The sequence below is a fragment of the Chiloscyllium plagiosum genome, chromosome 16 (assembly GCF_004010195.1).
Source record: "Chiloscyllium plagiosum isolate BGI_BamShark_2017 chromosome 16, ASM401019v2, whole genome shotgun sequence".
Classification (NCBI taxonomy): Eukaryota; Metazoa; Chordata; class Chondrichthyes; order Orectolobiformes; family Hemiscylliidae; genus Chiloscyllium; species Chiloscyllium plagiosum.
Window position 1 is genome coordinate 34,672,090 of NC_057725.1, and position 18,355 is coordinate 34,690,444.

The 18,355-nt window shown below is 40.0% G+C and overlaps 1 protein-coding gene across 8 annotated transcripts in view; it reads right to left on the reverse strand.

Moving 5' to 3' along the window:
- The window catches only part of LOC122557782 (ethanolamine kinase 1-like), a 498,821-nt gene that overhangs the window by 115,016 nt on the left and 365,450 nt on the right, over positions 1–18,355 (reverse strand). For 4 of the 8 annotated variants that reach the window (XM_043705802.1, XM_043705801.1, XM_043705800.1 and 1 more), the window contains exon 7: positions 13,037–13,110. In XM_043705802.1, the coding sequence (XP_043561737.1) occupies positions 13,037–13,110 (74 nt within the window). The other 4 variants (XM_043705804.1, XM_043705805.1, XM_043705798.1 and 1 more) reach the window with 4 other exon arrangements.

Genomic DNA, 18,355 nt, shown 5'->3' on the forward strand with positions numbered 1-18,355 from the left:
TCCAGCCTCCACCACCTCCTCTGGCAACTCATTCCGTAAATGCACCACCCTCTGCATGAAAAAGTTGTCCCTTAGTTCCCTTTTATATCTTTCCCCTCTCACCCTAAACCTATGCCTCGAGTTCTAGACTCCCCCATCCCAGACAAAGACCTTATCTATTTACCCTATCCATGCCCTTCCTAATTTTATAAACCTCTATAAGGTCACCCCTCAGCCTCCAATGTTCCAGGGAAAACAGCCCCAGCCTGTTCAGCCTCTCCCTATAGCTCAAAACTTCCAATCCTGGAAACATCCTTGTAAATCTTTTCTGAACCCTTTCAAGTTTCACAATATCCTTCCAATAGGAAGGAGACCAGAATTACACACAATTTTACAAAGTGGCCTAATCAACATTCTGTACAGTCGCAACATGACCTCCCAACTCCTGTATTCAATGCTCTGACCAATAAAAGAAAGCTTACCAAATGCCTTCTTCACTATACTATCTACCTGCGACTCCACTTTCAAGGAGCTATGAACCTACACTCCAGGGTCTCTTTGTTCAGCAACACTCCTCAGGACGTTACCATTAAGTGTATAAGTCTTGCTCTAATTTGCTTTTCCAAAATGCAGCCCACCTCGCATTTATCTAAATTAAACTCCATCTGCCACTCCTTAGCCCATTGGCTCATCTGATTAAGATCCATTTGTACTCTGAGGTAACCTTCTTCGCTCAACACCTCCAATTTTGTTGTCATCTACAAACTTACTAATTTTACCTCCTATGTTCACATCCAAATCATTATATAATTGACAAAAAGTAGTGGACCCAGCACCGATCCTTATGGCACTCTACTGGTCACAGGCCTCCAGTCTGAAAAGCAACCCACCTTCACCACCCTCTGTCTTCTATCTTCGAGCCAGTTCTGTATCCAAATGGCTAGTTCTCCCTGTATTCCATGAGATCTAACCTTGCTAACCAGTCTCCCATGAATAACCTTGTCGAATGCCTTACTGAAGTCCATATAGATCGCATCCACTGCTCTGCCTCATCAATCCTCTTTGTTACTTCTTCAAAAAACTCAATCAAGTTCATGAGACTTGATTTCCCACAAACAACGCTATGCTGACTATCCCTAATCAGTACTTGCCTTTCTAAATACACGTAAATCGTGCCCTCCAACAACTTACCCACCACCGACATCAAGTTCACTGGTCTATAGTCCCCTGGCTTGTCCTTCCCACCCTTCTTAAACAGTGGCACCACTTTGGCCACCTCCAGTCTTCCGGCACCTCACCTGTGACTATCGATGATACAAATATCTCAGCACAGGGCCCAGCAATCCCTCGCTTTCCACAGAGTTCTTGGGTACACCTGATCAGGCCCTAGGGATTTATCCAATTTTATGCATTGCAAGACATCGTGCACCTCCTCCTCTTAATATGGACATTTTTCAAGATGTCACTTTCTATTTCCCCACATTCTATATCTTACATGTCCTTCTCCACAGTAAACACTGATGCAAAATACTCGTTTAGTATCTCCCCCATCTCCTGCAACTCCACACAAAGGACACCTTGCTGAATTTTGAGAGGCCCTATTCTCTCCCTAGTTACCCTTTTGTCATTAATGTATTTGTAAAAACCCTGAGGATACTCCTTAACCTTATTTGCCAAAGCTATTTCATGTCCCCTTTTTGCCCTCCTGATTTCCCTCTTAAGTGTACTTGTACTGCCTTTATACTCTTCTAAGAATTCACTTGATCTCTACTGTCTATACCTGACATATGCTTCCTTCTTTTTCTTAACCAAAACCGCAATTTCTCTGGCCATCCAGCATTCCCTACACCTGCCAGCCTTTCCTTACATCCTAACAGGAATACACTGTCTCTGGACTCTCATTATCTCATTTCTGAAGGCTTCCCATTTTCCAGCCTCCCCTTTACCTGTGAACATCTGCCCCTAATCAGCTTTTGAAAGTTCTTGCCTAATACCATCAAAATAAGCCTTCACCCAATTTCGAACTTCAATTCTTAGATCTGGTCTATCCTTTTCCATCACTATTTTAAAACTATGGTCACTGGCCCCAAAGTGCTCCCCCACTGACACCTGAGTCACTGCCTTGCCTTATTTCCCAAGAGTAGGTCAAGTTTTGCACCTTCTTTAGTAGATACATCCACATACTGAATCAAAACATTTTCTTGTACACACTTAATAAATTCCTCTCCATTTTAACCCTCAACACTATGGCAGTCCCAGTCTATGGTTGGAAAGTTAAAATCCTCTACCATAACCACCATATTATTCTTATAGATAACTGAAATCTTCTTACAAGTTTGTTTCTCAATTTCCCGCTGACTATTAGGGGGTCTATAATACAATCCCAATAAGGTGATCATCCCGTTCTTATTTCTCAGTTCCACCCAAATAACTTCCCTGGATGTACTCCAAGGAATATCCTCCCTAAGTACAGTCATAATATTATCCCTTATCAAAAACGTCACATCCCCTCCTCTCTTGCCCTCCCACTCACTCCAACCCCTCCCACCCCTCCACTTCTATCCTTCCTATAGCATTTGTATCCTGGAACATTAAGCTGCCACTCCTGTCCATCCCTGAGCCACATTTCTGTAATTGCTATGATTACCCAGTCCCATGTTCATAACCATGCCCTGCAGTTTAATTTATCAGTCGTACATTGTACTCTGCTTTATTCCTACCTGTCCTGACTGTTTTATTGCTCACTTTCCCACTACACCAGTCTCAGATTGATCTTTTTCCTCACTATTTCCCTGGGTCCCCCCTACCTTACTAGTTTAAATCCTCCTGAGCAGCTCTCGCAAATCTCCCTGCCAGTATTGAATTCAGGTGCAATCCGTCCTTCTTATACAGGTCACTTCTATCCCTGAAAAGATTCCAGTGATCTAAAAATCTGAACCCTTCTCCCCTGCACCAGCTCCTCAGCCACGCTTTCATCTGCTCTATCCTCCTATCCCTATCCTTACTGGCTTGTAGCCAGTTTACCGGGAGTAAACCAGATATTATTACCCTTGAGGACCTGTTTTTCAAATTCTTGCCTCACTATCTATATTCTCCCTTCAGAATCTCATCCTTTTCCTTTCCTATGTTGTTATTTCCTATGTGTTCAATGACTTCCTGCTGTTCCTTCTCCCCTTAGAGAACATTCTGCACCCTCTCTGAGACATCCTTGATTCTGGCACCAGGGAAGCAACACATCATTCGACTTTTCAGTGCTGGCCGCAGAAACGTCTGTCTGTGCCTTTGGCTAGAGGGTCCCCTAACACAATTGATCGCTTGGATCCTGACATATCCCTCATTACATGAAAGCCTGTCTTGATAACAGAAACTTGGTTGTTCATGCTACATTCCTCTGAGAGTCCATCACCCCCTACATTTTCCAAAACAGCGTAATTGTTTGAAATGGAGATAGTCACAGAAGACTCCTGCACTACCTGTCTAGCCCTCCTACCTTTTCTGGAGTTAACCTATTTACCTGACTGCATTTGTGGATTTCCCTCCTTCCTTTAACTGCCATCCATCACACCCCTAGCTCATGTAGATTTCTTATTGCCTCTAACTGCTATTTCAACCTATCATTGCGATGTGATAGGGTTCGCAACCAAAGACACTTCCTGAAGACGTAATCATCAGTAACATGGAAACTCTCCCTAAACTCCCACAGCCAACAGGAAGCACATTTCACTTTACTAAAGGCCATCATTGCTCCTTCACAATCTACAGACCCAAAAAATAGCATTATCTTTTTGCTCTAAAAAACACAGCTCCAGGCTAACTTAGTAGTTATGTTTTATATTTTTAAAAATTTATTCAAGAGACAGATTTCAATAAAATATAAAATCAAGAAAGAACCCATTCTACTCTTTGCTGTAGACTTATGGCAAGATTACACGTTACAAGCTATGCGCTTAGCTGTTCCTGTGCTGTGAGCTCTCCCACACAGGTTCCTCAAAGGTCAGCTGTGAATTTTACTGTTTGCTAATGTTTACTAGACATACTCCGGTGTCCAGAGATACAATAACTCAAACAGCAAAGGCAGCAACTGTGCAGATTCACTGCTGTGTCAGTTAGATGGAGTATTTTAAAGAAGATGCGAATAAAAGTCTTTTTTTTGTGATGTGAAGTGTGAGATGTTCCGTTGTTGTTGCAATCTCCTCTATGCCCTTTTCCAGCCAAGAAGGAGAATGTCATAAAGGTATTATATGTACACTGATAAAATCATCAGTGCCCAGACCTCTCCAAGGCAGATTTCCTACGTTTCTTAACACCATCTAACAGTGGTAGTTTTCTTGGCTTGGACAAATCCACAGGATGGAAGATAGTTGCATACGCAAAGACTTTCTGTATGGTGAGATAGCCAGAGTCAATTAGGACAACTAAAGCTCAACTTCAAGGATGCTTGAAAGCATGAAAGCCCAAAATATTGATTATCACATCAGGTTATCACTAGCTGATGACAGAGGCAAATAGCAACACGTCCTGTGGGTTAGCCTACACTACAACAATGACCAGCAGCTACATTGGCTACAAAGCCAACACCCAACCAATAAACCATATTCATATCTGGTAGCATAACATGCAGCACTTGTGGCAAAATTTCCCTCTCAATGATTGGATTTTCAGCCACCACATAAAGACACTTCCTGCAGGTCTATAACTTGTTGTAGAGGGAATGTTGCTGTTGAACTCTTGAAAGAACAAATGGGACCTCATTTTAAGAGCTTATGTGAAAGACAGCACCTTTAAACATCTCATTGTTCTGGAATATCAGTCTAGATCTTTGTGTTCAAGTCTCTGGTATGGAATTTGAACTCACAATCTTCTCACTCAGAAGTGTAAGCGCAGTAATCAGCCATAAAAATGGATTCCTGAACAGAATATTCAAGGGAAAGACCTAGGACCCCTTAAAATGATATAGATACCAAGGGAAGCATTGAGGGTTCTTCTGGATGAATGACTAGGACACTTTGAATAGTTTTCCTTGTTCAAAATGATAAGGAGAGTCACTTTTTAATATCAAATGCCCAATTCTGGAAATGTTGAATTCTTAGAGGTTGGAATTCAAACTTTTAGAAAGCCCAAATAATCACAGTTAAGATGTGCTAGCTGTCCTTAGCTTATTCCAATTAAAGTTAATAACATCAGAAATAAGATATTGTTTTAGCTGTGGGTGCCTTCAAGAATTTTCTATGGTTTTCGTTAAATTAATATTTTTGTTTGATTCCAGATGCAAGGATTGCAATAAAGCACAGTCAAGCTAACAAAGGGCACTCTGTTTCTTTACATCACAACGTATACTTAAGCAACTGAAACAATTTTTTGTTCCCAAATATATTCTCTGGCAATTTTTTAAAAATTTGAATATACCTTTCTTTAGTATAATAAAACACCTCATAAAGAAACATGGAGCTTAGAAGCGATGACCATGTTGTCATAACGTGTTTTTAAATAAAGCTTGACTTATCTTCTTAAAGGTCCCAATCAAAGCAAGGAGAAAAGAACAATATTGCCACATAAGGTAATAAAATAATTTATCTGCAATTCCACATCAGTACCAAGACACATGAGCACAAACCCCTGCTGGGTTTGAACCCTGCATGATTAAATAACTCATGACAGGATGTCCCATTATATTTTTAAATGAATGATAATAGGGTTATTCAGATCTAATGTGTAACCACATGCCTGCCAATGATCAGAAACTCAGCAACTTGTAATAGTTCTAATGGTAGGTAAGTGGTCGTAGAAATGTCAGGAGAGTTTTTTCTGGGTCTGTGCCTGCCTGCAAAGGAAATTACTGTATTTTTTTTCATTTCAATTAATGGAAGGAAGATCAGGGCATTTCTTTACAGGCATGAGCTCCAAACTGTCTGATTTTCTGATGTCCCTTTCTACCCAGGCAACCCAGAGTGCTGGATGCATGAAAAAAAAACTGTCATATCTGGAAATTCTTGTTGCCATTGTAAAAGCTAAGCCTCACCTCAGTTTTTCAGAACTTGCACATTATCTGGTCCTATACACACTCTTATGTATCACCAGCTTTGATACAAATCACAGCTGGATGACTCTGAAGTTCTCATATTTGAAGTAATATTGTGCGAGTTAATCTTGCTGCCTACAACAAAAGACAATAGTGACTGTGAAAGTCTGCAAATAATCAAGAACATTACCACACCTGGGATTGCTTTGGCCAGAAGTAAATCAAACAGTGAAGTAATTGTGCTAAAGCTTCGACTTTAAGGTAATTACTGCCATCAGCTATATTCTTCATCATATCCTGTTGTTTGGTTATTTCACAATAAATATGTTGAAGTTAAAACCATAGATCTAAGATAGGTATACTAAAGTTTGAAAGGAGGATCAGAGAAGTTAATTTTGCATTACTGCAATAGGTCAGCATGACGTTTTTGCGTTTCTGACCATTGTGGTATATGCTGTTGTAATATGGGTTCCTCGGATCTTCATACAATTTCAGCTCAGACTTCTGAGTTACTGATAAACAATGTTTATTGACAAACTGTATGGGATGGCAAGGATACAGAGCAGTATAACTGATCCTATAACTGATTACTAGCACATGATCATAGTTACACCATAGCACATTCACATAATCAAACTCTTTATTACATCTCCCCAAAAATATGTTCAATATTTCCAATATTTAAAACTGAAAGTATTTTCTTGCCATTATTAACTGGACAATTAACTTGAACTATTCCCATTTGGTCAGAAGTATTTCCAAATTTCACTGTCTCTCCCTAAGTCAGTTGAATTGCTGTGGTAGTCTCACAATTTTTCCCTGATCTGCCCTGTTGAGATGGCATAGAAAGGTGTTGACCTTCAGATTGATGTGGAACCCTTTGGACAACAGTTGAAGTGTGAAGAACAAAATTAATATCATTATTCCAGACTTTTGTGATAGTGACAGGGCTGGCTGTGTTGGGCTGATTGTCGAGGTATAAGTGTTGAGAGTGTGTTGCTGGAAAAGCACAACAGGTCAGGCAGCATCCGAGGAGCAGGAAAATCGATGTTTCGGGCCGGAGCCCTTTCGATGCTCATCAAGAAGGGAACACTTCTGCCTGACTGAATATTGATACATTATATCCATATTCATGACATCTCCTTTGTAAAAAATGTAATTGTCACTGAAATACCATTGAATGGAAAATGGATGCAGAATTAACTAAGGAGTCACAAGAATCACAATTTTTCTTTGGAAACAGTGTAATGTTAATTTCAACTTTGTGAGCTGTATGCTCTATTTTGGATTAAGAGCTGAATAGAAAGACTGTACTGATGCCCATCTTTGAAATATTGGAAGAAAGTCTGCAACTCATTGAGGAACTGCTCCTAAATTGTTGCATCTTGGATTGGAAGATATTCTGTTCAGACTGGAGGCACCACTCCTGTTACATACTTTCTCTGAATGAGAGGATAATGCAGGATAAAAATCATTAACGCATTCTGTCAGTTCAACCAGCGTGCACTTAAAACGAAATGAGAACAAAGAATCTTCAGGACCTTTATGCTAAAGTGGAAGGACATTCAGTGTAGATGGAAAACTCTCCTGAATATACAGAGCTTACGACTCCCAGGTAGTATGCGCACTCTGGAAGACTGCTTCAGGTTCAAACTCTCATCCCTGTTGAAAGATCTGTGCAACTACCATGTATAAGTGAAGGGACGGATACCTCTATCACATCTTTTTCAACCTGATATAGCGATTCTGCATGAATGCTATTTTGCTTAAAAATAGGTATCACTGTAAGAATAGCTGAAGAACTATGTTCACTTTAGAGGGGAAGAAAGTCAGGAAAATCCTAACACACTGCATCAGGAACCACCACACATTCTTCCTGAAATGTCAAAACCGGATCTGTCAATGGCCTGAGGGCATAGTCTTAGAGTAAAGGGAAGACCTTTTAGAACTGTGATAAGGAGAAACTTCTTCAGCCAGAGAGTCATGAATCTATGGAATTCACTGCCATAGAAGGCAGTAGAGGCTAGGTCATTGAGTATATTTAAGATGGAGATAGATAGATTCTTGATTGTGAAGAGGATCGAAGGTTATGGCGAGAAAGCGGGAGAATGAAGTTGAGAAACTTATTAGCCATGATTGAATGGTAGAACAGACTCAATGGGCTGAATGGCCTAATTTCTGCTCCTATGTCTTATGGTCTTATGTCCTGATGCATTCAGTGAATGTAATGCTGTAGAGATAGGTTTATCCTCTTCAGACAGCAGACTGTAAGGCTGATTGACAAGTTTGAAAAGTGGAGACAATTCTGGACAGATATTAATTCAGTCTTCTTGATCCAAAGTTTTAGAAATGGGAAGAGTAGTGGGAAATCGGCATAACTGTTCAATTTTTTTTAGATAAAAGCTCTTGTTTCTGGAAAGACCAAGGCAATTCCTCACACAATTAAAGATAATCATCATCATCTTGGACTGGAATGTCTTTTATCTGGGTAGGAATATTTGGTAGCCACTTGTAAAAGATTTGGTGGACACATGCTTGCTAACTGAACAAGGCTTTATTTTAATTCTGTAAGGTGTAAGTAGACTCCTTAATAATGTTACCACTTTAGGTAAATGTTGCTCAAAAGATCCATGGCTGAAACACTGATGCATCCCAGACACCTGATAGTCAAGGTTATACAGTGTAAAGCTACTCTAAAGTATCAGGCATGATAGTAATAGTTCAACTCTGAATCAAGAAAACAAAAATCAGCATTTCCAGCTTTGAAACTGACTGACCAATAATCCTGGTCCAGATCATCAGCTCTTGTTATAGGACCAACCCTATCCACTTGACCGGGAAAGTTTGTAACTACATTGTTTTCTTGTCTTTTTCTCTTGTTTAATTTTCTGGTTTTTCTTTCACTTTGCAGTTTGTCTGCTTGATGGACTTTTAAGATATTCTGTTGCAAAAGTGCTGAAGGTGTTTGAATCTGCTAAAATAAAGGCACTGAACATCACCTGCTGGACAATCATGTCACTTGCCATTCATTCTTGCACCACAGTGTCAGCATATCAAAATGGCAGATTCTGCCTTTTCCCATTTTCTTCTTGTTAGGTGGGACTCACACTTTTGGGTCTACAGCAGTGATGGGCTCCGCCTTGCATTGAATTGCTCACTGGAGTCTTGATTTCCAATGGGCTGACTCACAGGCTGGTTTGACTGATCAAAGGCTAGTTGAAACTTTATTGCTGGAACAGCACAGCAGGTCAGGCAGCATCCAGGGAACAGGAGATTCGACGTTTCGGGCACAGGCCCTTCTTCAGGAAGGGCCCGAAACGTCGAATCTCCTGTTCCCTGGATGTTGCCTGCCCTGCTGTGCTGTTCCAGCAATAAAGTTTCAACTTTGATCTCCAGCATCTGCAGACCTCACTTTCTCCCTGATCAAAGGCTAGCCCTTGCTCATACTGTATATTGTTGATCATGTCAGAGTCATACAGCACAGAAACAGACCCTTCAGTCAATCAGTCCATGCCAACCATAATCTCAAACAAGACAGCCTGCATTTGGCCCATATCCCTCAAATCCTTTCTATTCATCCACCGCTGAGGCCGCATTCACCACTTACTCTGGAAGTTCATTCCACACATGAACCACTCTGTGTAACAAAATTGCCACTTATGTCTTTTTAAAATCTTTCTCCTCTCACCTTAAAGGTGTGCCCCCTAGTCTTGAAATCCCCCACCCTAGGGAAAAGACACCTTCCATTCACCTTATAACCTTCATTATTTTATAAACCTCAGGTCACTTTTCAACCTCTTATGCTCCAGTTAGAAAAGTCCAAGTGTATCCAACCTCTCCTTACAACGCAAACCCTCCATTCCCAGCAACAACCTGGTAAAACTCTTCTGAACGCTCTCCAGCTTAAAGATATCCTTCCGATAACCGGGTGACCAGAACTGGACACAGTCCTCAGAGCAAGCCTCACCAACGTCCTGTGCAACCTCAACATAATGTTCCAACTCCTATATGCAAAGGTCAAAGTAATGAAGGCAAGCATACTAAATGCTTCCAAATCACCTTACCTATATGTGATGCACACGTTAAAGAACTATGTATGTGAATTCCCACATACCATGAGTGAATTGAAAACAAAACTTTTCTCCTGGAAGGAAGTCTTCTGAGGCTGTTCTTGCCTTGTAGTTTATAATTCCCTTTGGTTATTCAATCTTGCCTCATGGTTCTTCAAATTTGTCTGAAAAAAAGTGTCTCCAATTCTGTCACCATGTTGCAATGTGGATTCTTTACATCTTCTTCCAAACCTTGGGTTACTTCTAAACAACTGGATTAGCTGTACGTTTTTGGGTTTCTGATGACCATCACAGAATATGTGCTGTCCATTTTCCTTTATTATGTGCAGCATATCAGACCTATCTGTTAGAAGTTGATCCTGTCATTTTTCTATACATTATCATAATTTGTGCAACTCATCTGTCCTTTCTGAATTGCCTCCCCTACTGGGGGCAGAATTGGATTCGGAATCATTTTTTGTATGGTTCCGGGAGACTAGTAGCCATGCTCAAGAAAATCCCAGTTTTGATCCTTAACACAAGATCGTACAGGGAAAGGAAAGAGAACCAGAAGATCATCAGAATCAACAAAATACTAGGATTTTAGATATCTTGTCATTTTTCTGCTTACCCCTGTCTATACAACATCCTGCAGTCCTAAGAACCTACACAGATTTAATGGCACCTTCCAACACCAGTGGTATTACAGGAAGCAACTCAGACATTCCATGAACAAATATGCAAGTGACAGAACAAGGGCAGACAAAATTTAATGCAAGTGCTTCATAGCTATAAAGTACTCTACATAAAAAGGAAGAATAAGCAGTGTGTGAAATACATGAATGGTATTGAAATAATGAAGAACAAAGCTGTAAGAGAGCTTTGTAGACTTTAACAGGTCCAGTCAATACAAACTGCAAACAAAAAAGCCAATGGAATGCTGACCTATATAAACAAAACAAATAGAGGAAGTTATGAATAAACTCTACAGCTATCTAGTCCAGCTGCACTTTTATTACCATGTCCATTTCTGGTAGCTGAAACATGTAAATATGAACAACAGTGCATGTAAGTATTGCAAAGTTAACCTCATGCGTGAATGTTGAAAATTATGAGGGAAAATTGCAAAAGGGATGTCTGGATGATGATCTGATCCTGTACATAAGGAGCTATAAGAGTGAAAAGGCATCTCAAGGTAATAAGAATTCAGGAACAGATTAACTGCATATTAAAGTGTCACAACAATAAGAGACTTACAATGTTATTTTAAAATCATAAAAACATATAAAGCATGGTTTTACTGGAGATGGATTTTTTTTAACAAGTCAACCTTCAGCTCTTTCATAGATTGAAAGTTGAAACAGACCATTTAAATGACTCTGACAGTACCATTTTGCATGCACTTAATATTTAATGTATCTACAAAAATAAAACTTAATAAAGACTATAGTTGTGATTAAACATTAATTTTCCATGTGAATTAAAGGATTTGAGAAAAGCAAATACTTCTAAGTGATGCAATGAAGTGCCATCAGGAACAATAGTGAGGGACAGAGCCAAATGTTCTACTGTTAGGACCACACTAAATTCTGGCCCAACCACGTGCCCTTACTAACCAAATGTCATACCTCCAACTTAAGTGTCACTTTTAATGGTACACCTAATCTTATAAAAGAATTGTTGGATTGGGAAGCATGCAAAAAGGGAAATAGTAAAAACATTTATATGCTTTAAAGTTTTGCATAAAGGTTTACAGTAGCCAAACCGAGTGTCAAACTTTGCATCATCTTTTGCGATACACAGCTGAAACATTAATAAAATGTATATACTTACTGCAGGGTAGGTTTGACAGTACACTATATTCATCCAATAAAAATGTTTGAGACATCTGATAGTCTAAGTACCCATTTAGTCCTGTCACTATTAATGGTTTGGCACGCATGCATCCAAACTGCAAGTGAATTATCAGTTCCTCCCTTAAGTGTAGTAAGTATAGTGAGTTTATTTTTATAAAAGAAATAAAGTGATCCAATGGAGAAATTTCCATGCTTCTCCATGATCATTCTATTGTCACGTGCATGTGGATTTCATTATGAACTAGCCCCAGGCGCCTTTAGTCTTGTACCTAAGCCAACAGTAATTCGGTTTATGGAGATCATATGGCAATGAAACAGAGCTTGAAAGACAGAACTCCAAGAACCATATTTGATGAATTTCCTATGATTTGAGTCTGGGTTTATTCTTTCCTGTTGTGGAACAGACACCCTACAGCACACGCGCCGAACTTGGATGAGCGACAGTAAAAGCCAATTAAACTACAATATACGCACTGTTTTCGCACATCTCATATTGCATTTCCTATCAGGAAAAAGACCCTGTAAATGATCCAAATGTGGGCAGGAAACCACACAGAGTGAAGGTTGCCTTTGTCATTAACAATTAATGTAACCACCAAAGCTGGAAAAGACTACTGAAACAGTACTATGCGTTGAGTGGTTAAGTTAGAAAGGGATGAGTTATGAGCAGGACAAAACATGAAATGCACTGAAAAAACAAATTAAATGGGCCAATTCAATTGATAACATTTTGTTGTATGTTTTAATCAAAGCATTGAAATATTCAAATCACATTTTAATAATTTACAAATGCACTCCAAGAAAGTAGGTTGAATACAAGGAGAGAAACACTCAATAGTATTTCAATCTTATGATTGATTTGTCCTAATCGGTATAAATGCCAGTTTTCATTAACGTGACCAAAATGTCATCAAGTAGTTTAAAGTCCTTTAATGCTGTTTTATCGTTTACATTTTTGGAACAGGGTGGAAATGAATCCCATCTGTGGGTTACAAAACATTAAAGAAAACATGACAGACTATTTAGACGTGCTGCTTCCAATTGCATTAGCGTTCACATTGTCAGCAACAATGAGCCAGACACAGGCTAGATTTTGTTTTCTTTCACTTTGTCTAAAAATGCAGGGCACTTACCTCAGGAAATCAAAGTCAATGGTGGAATATCTGGCCTGGAGGACAGCCCAGAGGCCCCAGGAGAAGTGTGAAGCCTAAACAGAGAGAAAAAAATAATTCAGACCAAAGAAAGTAAAAGTAGTGACCAATACTATAATCTACGTTTATTCCAGAAATGACACAGATTTAAGTCAAAAAGTGCATTAGCAAGATATTTCTCTTTAGTTAATGTATACCTTATATAGATATAGAGAAATGAAAGTGCAATATATGAAAGAATTTTACACCATGTTAGAAAAAGTGATTAAACTCTTGACTTGGCAAAATGTTTACTGTCTCCTCACTCTAAACCCAGACATCATTACAACATGACATTTTCTTTCATTATCCACCCTTTGGATTTACTTCCTACTTTATAAAAAAGGAAACAACTCTGATTATTGGAAAGGTTATTTGATACAAAGACCAAATAAAATACACGAGAGTAATCCTGAGTGCTCACCCTTGAAGACATGGAGGCAATTTCTAAATAAGTTGACTGCAAGTACTTTGTGTCTTATTTGTGTATCTAGGCACCTTACAAATTACAAGCAGCCATCTTAAACTGAGAGAATTTCTAATGAGTTACTTAGTCTAACCAGGCATTTAAACAAAGAATGAAAGACAGAGTATGGTAAGTTAATGGCGATGTTACTGCAATACTAGTCCAAAAACCTGCAACAGTAATCCGGATATGGATTCAAAACATGGTAAGGTAGCTCAAGAATTTGAATTCAGTTTTGCTTTAAAAGTGACCCTGAGATTGTTGAATTGTCATAATTGCCCGACTGATTAATTTAGAGAAGTCTGTTCGGGTTCAGAAATCTTTCAAAATCTGTAATGCTACAAGGAGCAGATAATATAGCTTTGTAAATTTTATTGAGTGATAAACACTGGTCAGGACACTAGGGATACCTCTGCTGCTTCTCCTTGAAGTAACATCTCAGTTTGACATCCAAAAGATAACATCTCCAACAGTGCAGCACAGCTTTACTGATGTCTTAACATTGATTTTGTGTTTGAGTTGCTATAGTGTTGTGGAACTAGTAAGAGAAAAAAAAATGGACAAAGCTGGAATGACAAGGATCAGATTCATTGTGAATTACTGATTTGCTGTAAGTAGATCAATATAGAAGATCAATGTTAAGTTTGTCGGGAGCAGGTGAGTTAATTCCAGTTAAACATCATTGGCAGAACTTGCCCAGTCCTCGAGCAGTGTAGGCAGTGCTAAGAAATATGGGAGAGTACAACAAGAATGGAAAAATTAGATTCTTATGGTGGAGAAAAACATCCAATTTCCCCTTAAGGTTTCAACAGATAATGGGATTGACAGGGGCAGGTACACAAAAAGGCTTCAGGGGAATATCAACTTTCAGATACAGCTTGGAACTCTCTCAGGAACAGTCACTTTATATTATTCCATCTACCTCCAAATGTTGTGAAACTTGAAAGGGTTCAGAAAAGATTTACAAGGATATTGCCAGGGTTGGAGGATTTGAGCTATAGGGAAAGGCTGAATAGACAAGGATTATTTTCCCTGGAGCGTCGGAGGCTGATGGGTGACCTAATAGAGTTTTATAAAATTGTGATGGGCATGGATAAGATAAATAGACAAGGTCTTTTCCCTGGGGTAGGGGACTCTAAAACTAGAGGGCATAGATTTAAGGTGAGAGGGGAAAGGTTTAAAATGGATCTGAGGGGCAACTTTTTCACGCAGAGGGTGGTGCATATATGGAGTGAGCTGACAGAGGAAGTGGTGGAGGCTGGTACAATTACAACATTTAAAAGGCATCTGGATGGGCATATGAACAGGAAGGGTTTAGAGGGATATGGGCCAAATGCTGGCAAATGGGACGAGATTAATTTAGGATATCTGGTTGGCATTGACAAGTTGGATCAAAGGGTCTGTTTCCATGCCGTATATCTCTATGACTCTATGACTCTAAATTTTAATTGTGGAATAGACATGAAAACTGATAGCCAGCTTACTCATAGTGGGCGATATATGATTGCACTGTTCTATCTGAGGGGCTAGGATGCTTGAGGGTGATGTGAGGCTCTTCCCTCAAGGGCCATCCAGAGATTCAATGATGGCATGAAATGATTTGCATGCACGGCTCATTCATTTACCAACAACATATATTCAAATCTCTAGCCAGATGTAATCATGAGCATGTCACTAATTGTGACAAATTAATTGGAAACTATAGGACAAAATTCTGAAGGAAAGAACTAATCTCTACTTGGAAAGCAAGGTTTTCCCAGGGATAGTTATCATGGCATGACAGAGGGAAGTTGTGACCAAGAAATTTGATTGAATTTTTCAAGGAGGTGAACATGTTTGCAGAGAGTGGTATAGTTGGTGTAGTTTTTATGAATTTCAGAAAAGCTCTTGACACATTCCCACATGGCAGAATGAAAAAGAAGGTAGAAATACATGGGATCTCGGGTAATTTGACAAGATGGACCCAAAATTAGCTTACCAGTATTAACAGAAGATTGTTTGTATGACTGAAGTGTTTGGTGGTATATCACAGGGATCAATGATAGGTCTCATATTGTTTGTGATATAAAAACAATATAGAAGCAACTGGTAAGTAAATTGCAAAAGGCATAAAAGGTGACTGGGCAGTTAATAGTGAAGAAGAAAGTATTAGGTTAGAAGAAGAAATAGTTGGATTGATCAGATGGGCAGATCAGGGACAGATGGAACTTAACTCCAATAACCGTGAAGTGATGCACGTTGGAAGAAGTTAAAAAACATGGGAGTACTCAATGAATGACAGGACATGAGGAAACTCAGAGAATCTTGTGGTGTTTGTTCACAGATCCCTTAAAGTAGCAGGACAGGTTAATAGGTTAGTTCAGAAAGCATAAGAGACATTTGCTTTTATCAGTTGCATCACAGATTATAAGAGAAGGGAGGCCACATTGGAGCTGTGCAGCACAGCTGGAGTACTGTGTACAGTTCTGGCTACCACCCAGTAGAAAGCAGGGGGTTTACTGAAGATTTGAAGATTTTTCAGCCAGAGTGTGGTTAGAACCTGGAATGGTTTGCCTGAAAGGGTAGTTAATGAGGGAGTCCTTACATCTATTTGGATGACCACTTGAAATGTCATAACATTAAAGGCTATGGGCCAAGTGCGGGAAAGTGGGAGTCATACAGATTTAGAACTATTTTTGTTGATGCTGATTCGATGGGCCAAAGGTCCTCTTCTGTACAGTATCAGTCTATGATTCTATGAATCCCAGTATTCTCTGCGAAGTGGAAGCAATCACAGATGACATTAAACATGCCACTTCACTTTGTCAATACTACACCACATTCCAAAGGTCTTATTACTGCATCAGCACTGCTATCCTCCAACAGTGAACTGTAAGTATGTGATAACATGAACTCTTATATTCAATGTTGCAATTCATTCACGACATGTGTGCACGGCGGAAAGGTGGCAACACTCCTTCCACAGTTATAATATCCCGATGTATTTGAATGACATGCCTTGTGGTGCACACATCTGCAATATCTCAGGGCTCCTTGTTGAGACATTGCATGGCCCTCCGACTGGGAGTGCTCCATGTCCCACTGTATCGCAGTCTATGAAACAGCTTCATTTATGCTTGTTATGGCTGCTCTATAATCACATCAATCAGAAACTTCTGTTTCTAATATTCCCCACATACATTCATCGCGCCCATCCCAAATGGATCCAACAATGGCAGTTCTTATCAATAACAACTTCCTTTGGCTGCAAAACAGTCTCCACGTGGAAGCAGAGTGTATAATCCTCATTATAGTTTCTACCAGATGACCAAAGCACAGTGAAGGTGCAGACTGAAGATGTTCTGGGACACCAGGGCAGAACTCTGTCATCTGCTGCAGCAGCACTTGTGCTTTGAAAGGGATCGGTGGGTGGGTATTCTACCTTGGTGGTTGCCAAGGTGGCAGCAGTGCATTATTTCTTTGCAAGTGACTCATTCTGGAAATCTGTGTGAAACCTCAAATGTATCAAACATGTTGCAAATACAATTTAAGGAAGATCACATCATTCCATCTCTTTGCCTCGTGATAAGCTCAGTGCTATAGCCCGGGCATAGGGATTTTCTAACTTTGCTGCCTTCCCTTGGGTGCAAAACGCTATTATACACACTGTCATTGTAGTGTTGTATGTGAGATATTATCATGTGGCTGAATTTATTGACAAGAAAGGGTTCCACTCCATCAATGTCCAACTCACTTGTGATCATCATGACTATGTCTTCGAAGTTTGCTCCAGGTACCCATGAAGCTGCCATGTTACCTATATTCTTGACAACTCCTACCTCATTCTAAGGACTGATTTCCATACAAAGAGGGCTTTTGGGAGACAATAACTACTCTCACCAACTATACCTGATGAATCCTTTACTGAGCCCCCGACTGAGGTCAAGCATAGATACAAGAAAGGCCACTCTTCTACCAGAGCCATCATGGAAGAGATGTAAGGCCTCTTCAAGGTGAGGTTTGGAGGTTTGGATTTATCTGGGGTTTTGGGGATTTTGGTGGAAGGGTGCAGGGGGGTGGAAGGGGAGCTGCTGGTACTAAATTCCAGCCAGAGTGTGCTACTTAATGGGATGTCATCGATCAATTGCAGAGCATTCTGAAAGGGGAGGGTGAACAGCCAGTTGTCATGGTGGACATAGGTACCAATGATATATAAGTAAAAAACAAGATGAGGTCCTAAAAGCAGAATTCAGGGCGCTAGAAGAGAAGTTAAAGAGGAGGACCTAAAAGGCAGTGATCTCGGGATTGCTACCTGTGCCATATGCTAGCCAGGGTAGAATGAAAGAATAGGCAGGATGAACACGTGGCTTGAGGGATGGTGTAGGAGGGAGGTGTTCAGATTTGTGGGACATTGGGACTGGTTCTGGTGAAAGTGGAGCTACATAGATACATAGATAGAACAATACAGCACAGACAGGCCCTTCGGCCCACGATGTTGTGCAGAACATTTGTCCTGGCTTAAGCACCTGTCCATGTACCTATCCAATTGCCGCTTAAAGTCACCAATGATTCTGACTCTGCCACTCCCACAGGCAGCGCATTCCATGCCCCCACCACTCTCTGATTAAAGAACCTACCCCTGACATTCCCCCTATACCTTCCACCCTTCACCTTAAATTTATGTCCCCTTGTAACACTCTGTTGTACCCGGGGAAAAAGTCTCTGACTGTCTACTCTATCTATTCCCCTGATCATCTTATAAACCTCTATCAAGTCACCCCTCATCCTTCTCCATTCCAATGAGAAAAGACCTAGCA